General features: G+C 35.2%; 1 protein-coding gene across 1 annotated transcript in view; it reads left to right on the top strand.

Annotated features, from left to right (window-relative positions):
* Positions 1–387: 387 nt before the first annotated feature.
* LOC124285245 (PR domain zinc finger protein 1-like) overlaps positions 388–8131 on the top strand; it is a 57397-nt gene continuing 49653 nt past the window's right edge. Inside the window, exon 1 of the mRNA XM_046721445.1 lies at positions 388–479. Within this exon, the coding sequence (XP_046577401.1) occupies positions 425–479 (55 nt within the window). The 5' untranslated portion in view covers positions 388–424. The remainder of the gene's footprint in view (positions 480–8131) is intronic.

The raw sequence follows: 8131 nt of genomic DNA, 5'->3' as shown, positions 1-8131 counted from the left end.
TTATATTACTGTGTAAAGGTATGGACAGATTATGTCTTTGTGGGAGAATATGAGAGCAGATACCCAGAAGAATCTCTAGTTTGTCCTTTCAATGTGAGTTGGCAGAGGTGTTCCACTCGATTAACTTTCTCTTTTCCACTGTAAGCATTATTAAAGGGGCTGAAGGTAGAAGGGCAGACACTGTGGAATTGATGAGGAGGGGACCAAGCCACTGATCCCTGAGGGCGAGCCTTGTAGACAACCTACTGCAGGAAGAACTTGCTTTTTGTCCTGTTGAGTGGCTACTGTGTATCCTAAACGGAGGTAGAGCTAAGTCGTTGACTAGCGAGAGCTAACTGGCAGTCAGGGTGTGTGTGGGTAGAGATAACAACAAGAGAGAGTCACGTTAGGACACTCGACTGTGTAGTGCAGTGGACAGTGCACTATGATAGACACCATAGTCTCCTCTCCTCAAAAAACAGTAGCTCACTCCCTTCAAGGTAATAAACACTGCTTCTTTTATATCTAATATCACTATTCTCTTTTTTTAAATTTACTGTGAAAAAAAGCATCTTTTTGTGATAACATTGAATATGTCACAATGTATACAGTTAAGTCATGATTCCATGTTCTGTGAATATTTCAATTTTTTGTCACTTTTACTTTTCTAGCTGAAGTGTTACTATGAAAATACCTCGTATAATTTGATTTTTCTGTTTATGTAATGTATTGTAGCAGGAGGCATCCACTCATTATTGTATAGAAGATAGAATATGACTGAAATGCATTTCAAAGTAGCTGTAAACTACACTCATCCACTTTGTTTTATCAAACCTCAAGGTGTTTTACTGATAACAAATACTTTGTTCTAAATATACTCACAGGAGGTGCCTCAAAGATACAACTACTGAATCCGTCAAAATATAAATAGAAAATTCATAGATTTGAATGCTCACCATTAAAAGTAGTAGATTTACTTACTTGAACATCAACTTTTATCAAATATGTAATGTTTTCTTCTAACAGATGAATAAAGAGTGAAAAGAATTATGACATGGTTAACTTGAAATTTTAGACGATATTATTTTAGGATTTGTTTTAAGAATTGTCCTCATTATCTTTCATAAAACTATTTCCTGTTTCTTGCTTATTTATTGGCAGTTCAGCTATGCTACAAGATATTAAATATTATTTCCCAAACATTCAAGTTTAATCGTTCTCAGTGATTCCTACTTGAAGTTGTCAATGTTTCCGAATATTTTCTCAAATGATATCTACAGGTCATTATGTATATTGACAATACTTCAAAGTGCATGCATCGTAATACAAAATTATATATCAACTGTATATCAATGTAGAGTATTTCATGTGTGTGCCAATATTTTACCTCAGTCAATGTTGTATAGTTTTCTGAAGAATACATTAAACCACAGTATGGGAAAACTTGATCTTTTAAGGCGAATATTTTTCATTATGATTTTCAAACAATATTTACACAATCCTATATCATTCTTGCTCATTATGTCAGATAACTTGAATGTTTGTGTACATCTTTGACCATTAACAGAATACTGGAGAGCACATATTACAACACTGATAAACTTCATAAAGAGGTTTTCTGAGATACTTAGGTTTAGATAAAGAAATTTCCATTGGAACAAAATGGAATAATTATTGAGCTGAGAATGTGAAAATCTAGTCTGTCATTTATGGTCAGTAATAGACAGTACATTTTTCTCCTGACTTTTAAAAAAAATAAATGGCCTGTCTCTTATCATGCTGCAGTTATTCACATGACTCAGGAAAAAATTATCAATTTTGTTTTCTTACAGCAAGCAAAGATAAATATTACCATACAACATCACAGAACATTTATTTTTTTCTATCAGAATAAGAATAATTTGTGTATGTGACCACTAGGATAGATCAACTTAAGCCCATATACCACTGCTTGTAATCAAATCCATATTCAATAATTATTTGTGTGGTCCAGATCCACTGTGTCGCAGATAGATTTTATGTATCTAAGACTGATGTATCTAAACACTGTTGTTTGTAATGTAAAATCATTCATTCACTCTCTAAAGACAGTCTAAAGTCTATTCTAAGTATATATACTTTAATTATTTATTGATAGTTATTTTTGCACATTTTCATTTTTGTTAAGTAGAAAATCATTAGTGTTAAAAAGTAAGAAACATTTTGAGAACTATCTTCCTGAAAGTTTATTAAAGAAGGCTATCTGGCGATAGGAAATATTTATCTAACTGATATGCTGGCAGACTGGGTCTATCTGGAAAGACGGCTTCACAACTTTTAGGCAGGAAATGGTGCTGTGAGCCTATCAAGCTAATCAAAATATTATCCTATGAGGTTTAGTATTTCTCTTTATATGGTGAATAGATTGTCTGATCCCAGTGTATTCACCTGCTGATTAACACTTGCAACTCATGCCATATATCACTGAAATATGATATGATATATTTCAAATTTTCAGATGACTTGAAACCAATGTAGCATTAGATAGGCAATATCTTGTGTCGGTGTGATTCAAGCCTAGATCATTTACTTTTGTAGAAAACATAGGAGGTCATCTGAGCAGGATTAGGGTAAATTCAGTCCCTACATGATAGGTTGAAACTTGACTGTGTTGTAGACAGGTGTAAGTGTGGTAGAGTCGAGGCCTGATTGGGAGGGTAGATGGGAGGAGTTTCAGGTTTTGTCATCATTATTGACCTCATCAAGCTGATAACTACCCACTGTCTGTCCTGAACCAGCAGTAGATCTCCACACATTCATTGTCTCAATGTAACACTCAGTCCCAACAATACATTGTCAATAAGTTGGGCTACTGTTACAGCTTGTCAATATCTCAGTAGATTTACTTCAACAAGAATGTCCCCTACAAAGCCAGTGTCTCTGACAGGTTTGGCACACATGCATATTTACCCAAAAGTGAGCATTACTAAGCTGAATATCTTTTGAAGAGCTTGTAATTATCATAAGATTGGATATCATGAGTATAGCTGAGAAATTTGGCATGTCTTATCATGTGGTGCTTGGACACCTGATAGGCAGACATTTATTAATGTTATATAGAACTACAATCTCTTTTACATGAAATACTGATACATCATTGGTACATTGATTCTACCATATCATGTGAGTGGTAGACAAGTCTAAGTGTGCTCAGCCCACTGCTGGCAGTGTTTAGTTGGAAGATACAGGCTGTGGCCACATCTTTCCACCACTCCTTGGGAAGATCTTCTGTCTCAGGTAGGACATACATAACTTACTATTATATACTTCCAGTATTTCTTCAAAATAGTTTACAGAAACACACGCTCCTACTCTAACTGTTAAACATGACTGACATGGTTTGAAATTATATGCTGGACACTCATTCCATAACAACACTACTTTATACACTTAGATATTCAAAGCCATCTTTTATTCATCATACAATGTCATGCTTGAAAATTAGATTTGTACGATGATCTTCTGATAGGGTACATCACAACATAAGGGAGAAAGACTTTGAAAAGCAGACTGTAGATATTTCAGGTCAGACAAGATCTGTCTCCAGTACACAATGCTTGTTGTAACAGTTAGTGGGATCATGTGGTCCGAATTTGATGTTGTGGCATTGTTACTCTGTGCTATTAGTCTCTCAGTCATGGTTTTGTCTTGTCCAGACTCACATATTTGATTATTATGTCTATAATTATTGCTGAAATATTCCTAAAGGTGTAGGACTGTTTCAGTGGATAGAATTATTACTTTACAACCAAGAGACAACAATATAACCCTACTCCCATACAGCTTTAAACATACACTATCATACTGACTTGCCAGGGGACATTCTAATCTGGAATTCAGACAGAATGAATTAGTTGATTTATTTAGATGTTCGTGGGTTTTTTCAAGATCAACAAAACTACAAGTTTCTCCTAAACTTCAGGGGAGAAAAGATTATACTAGGTGAATGAATGTGGTCATAAAGTGTTCCAGGTTTACTTCAATATGAAAACAATAATGTAACAGCCAACATTAGCTGGACATCTCCATGATTTTGGAAAAAAATGAACTTCATCGACACCACCATAATAGGTTTTCTCAACCACGTAGTTATGAAAATGGTTAGAGGCCTCATACGTAATATTCCTCCTTTCCTGAATTGTTCACATGATTGGATTACAATTAAACTTAAGGTCACTTGGTATGAGCTAGAGATCATTCAAAGAATTGATTCTATTGGTGGAAATTAGAGGTATTATTGGCATCATCTTTTGGGTGACCTCTGTCAAGATCAAGGTCACTGGACATCACATCATGAAACTAAATTCAAATTTCTAAAATTTTACAAAGATAAATGCATGAATAATCTAAACATTTTTCAATCACTTTACTACTCTTTTCTTTTAATATGAGCTTTGGGATAGCCTCATGGTTAAAGCCTCTGTTCGTCACACTGAAGTCCCAGATTTGAATCCCCACATGGGTACAATGTGTGAAGCCTATTTCTGGTGTTCCCTGTTGTGATGTTGCTGAAATATTTCTAAAAGTGGCGTAAATCCATACTCACTCTGATGAAGTTTAATGAAACCTATAGAGTTAGTTGACTGATCACCCCTCCAAACTGATGTGAAGGCTAACTTACCTGCATTTACTACACACTCTCAACTGATCAACAAATGATAATAATAGTCAGTAAGTTGTGCGCAGTTTACTGTAATCCTCACAATGCCCTGATTCAGTCCTACAGAGTGTTGATACACCAGATGATTTACTGACAATGGGGATGCATGTATATGATATTCACACATCTTTTGATGTATGAAAAATAGATATCTAGTGTTTTTGTCCCATGTACAATGGACAAAGGAACTGTAATGAAAGTGGATATTTTTTCCTTCTTACATACATGTGATTTGGGTTTTTGTATTTCAACTATCAATACATCACCCTATACACTACAGTCGAATGATAACAATATGTTATCCTATTCATCATTGTTAGTACAATTATTGATATAATATCCAATAACAACATGTGAAGGTTCCTTATTCATAAAGGCAGTGCATTTATTGTGTTATTATGAAAACTTACTTAAAATCAACATTTAGTTGTCAATAATGCTCAGCTGTGAAATATATAGTGAATGTTTCAATGTCACCCATTGGCATCCCACATTGTGTTGAAGCCACAGGGTCAGGGATGCAGTCATATTAGTCTCCCCCTTACCTGTGCTGCCCTCCCAATCAACACAATGGTTATAATGCCACCAACATATTGGAGCCCATACACTTTCAGCTTTGAGCATTTTATCAATAATATTTCATTTTATTTCTAGTGCATTAAGTTTCAGGCTAACCTTGAGGTTTTGTGACCACTTTGTCTCTGTTGGGTGTCTGTGACATTGAGTGCACACAACCAATGCTGTATTCTCTGTATGATGCCAAATGATGACTACCATACTCACATCTAAGTTAGCTGCACAAATTAGACATTGAAAAGAAGAATATCATTGTAAAATGACTTTTTACTTTTCAGTGTATGATTATTGGCTGTTTTAGATGATGTTTTTGAGTGAATGCTTTTATAGCACCATCAAAATGAGTTCAGTCTCCTGACTTTCAATTTTTCATGCTGAAGGTTTGCTCTGAAATTTGAGAGGACTCTCATTAAGAATTTTCCTAAAATTTAAAAGCAATTCAGATTATTACAGAATGTCACATCTATTCATTTGAAACTTTGAATAGATGATGATATATTCCTTTAAAGCGTCATCATCTTCACTCAACATCACATACATTTTGTATTGTTGACTAGTGTTAAAATGATTTGAATTTCATCACTGATGTAAGTGATTGCTCAAACTGTCAACAGCAAAAAGATTAATGATGTTTTGATTATTATTCCACATACCTCATTCAAATAGCATGAAGGAAGTTCTTTGGTACCTGTCGACCCATGAAGATCCGGGTTGCAATTGGTCTTCATTAACCCATGCTTGTCGTAAGAGGCGACTAAAGGGACAGGGTGTTCAGGCTCGCTGACTTTGTTGAAACCTGTCATTGTATCCCAGTTGCTTAGATCGATGCTCATGCTGTTGATCACTGGATTGTCTGGTCCAGGCTCCTGCCATATAGCTGGAATATTGCAGAGTGCGACGGTAATCAACAAACCAACCAACTTTGGTATCTTTTTTTGTTGGTGTTGTTTAACACTGCACTATTTCAGCTCTTAGACAACAGTCTGTAAATAATCAATCAGGGAGGAAGGTCAAAATCACTCTATAGAAAACAAATGGTGGTTACACTTTTATGAACAAGGTATATGGACATGGAATTTTAAAAGGTTTTCATCATGATTAGTCACAGGTCAAAGTCATCATTCAGGTTTTTAAGCTCGCCTAACTCAAACTCCAGTGAGCATATAGCATGGTCATTTGTCTCTACAGTGTTGCTGTCAGTCCATCAGTTGTTCATTTTACACACTTCACATCCACTCTGAATCTACTAGGCCTATGAAGCGGAAACTTGATGTTAGATATGGTATCTCTAAATATCTGAATTCTTATTCAATCTTAAGCCGGAAAGTGTTTTCTTTTTTTTCTTCTTATTCTTGGAAAATACAACTGACGGATCCGTAAAACAAGAAAAAATAAATAAATTGGTCTGGCCTTACAAGAAAATCAAATAAGCTAAAAAAAAGTATGCTATACCTCATACTTGCTGCATGCGTAGTAGGGTCCAAAATTATTTTCACCATGGCCCTACTACGCTGCTGTGCTGCATGTGAAATGTCACAATAACATTTTAAGAAACTGCACATCAGTGGTCCAAAATATCATTTACCTGCTCAAAAAATAAAATTTTAATAATTTTATTTGCCAAAAAAATGTGTTTACATATGTTTTGGCCCCATATACACTTCATAAATTGCCAAAAGTAAAATACTTTTAGCATTTATTTAATTTTTTTTTTCCTCCTGCCCTTCGGTTTTCTGAGGACAAAAATCTGTAAAACAAGAAATAAAATTGGTCTGGCTTAAGTTAGATTCATTCACTTTCCTTTATGCTGAATCTTCCTGGTGTTACTTTGAAATTTCCTGTGAAACTACTGTTTCAATTTTGAAAATGTCATTGGTAGCATTGTCAGGTCTATTATCTGTATGGGAAAATGTACATACTTGAACAATGATGACACAGAAAGTTGATCAGGAGGTTTAAATCCTCTTTCTGACATAGTTACAACAGTTTGAAAAATTGTTTTATGGCCATTATTCGTCTTCTGAACACATAGAATTTGGTACATGTCAGAACGTCTGTATTCTATTTTGGAGGATATTATAACTTTTGACTTTGAGCTGATTTGCAGTCAAGTTTTGATCCCCCACAACAACAATAGTTTACCATCAATTTCCATCAGTTATAATCCTTTTGTTTATACTGCAGACTTCACTTGTTAGCAGTTTTTAATGATCTGATCTAAAGCCTTGCAGCATTGTATAGCAAACTGGCTTCCCCACATTATCCAGTCAGCCTATAAAACACTTCCTCACACTTGTGCATATGGCTTTCAGTCCATACTGTGTTCATCACTTGCTTAATAACAGTGTTAGAACCTACACCAAAATGTTGCTTCTATTATAATAAAGAGGTCGTACATATATTGGTATCATTCCTCAATATGTGTTCCCTTAGTTTGCTGAATCTTACATTTTAACGTCGTTTTATAAACCTCCAGTGATGTCACTCCATTGTCTTGCCAGGTTCTTGTTCTCTACAGGCAATTCAAGGGTATTCGCCAAGAAATCCCATGGATTTTCTACAGAATTGCCCGCATCCCAGGGATTTTCTGAGGAATAGCCCTTGACTTTATATTATTACTTGCTATGAAGATTGATATAACTTTGTCATGCCATCACTGAATACAATCGTAAAATATCAGATTATTGAACACCTCCAATATATAGTGCCAATGCCTGGTTTCGAACCTGCAACCCATTGTTTACTATCTCAGGGATTAAAAAATCCCATCGCCCGACGCCTGGGACAAGTCAGTTTTCATTTCGGGCAATCAAATAATGGTATCTTACTTGTCCGTGGGCTACTAGATAATTTCCACTTATGGTTTCAAACTGCAAA

This window comes from Haliotis rubra, unplaced genomic scaffold (assembly GCF_003918875.1).
Source record: "Haliotis rubra isolate DU_JTF1 unplaced genomic scaffold, ASM391887v1 Scf356, whole genome shotgun sequence".
In the NCBI taxonomy this organism is placed as follows: Eukaryota; Metazoa; Mollusca; class Gastropoda; order Lepetellida; family Haliotidae; genus Haliotis; species Haliotis rubra.
The sequence above is the reverse complement of the archived record's forward strand: the minus strand, read 5'-3'. Positions and strand labels throughout refer to the sequence as shown.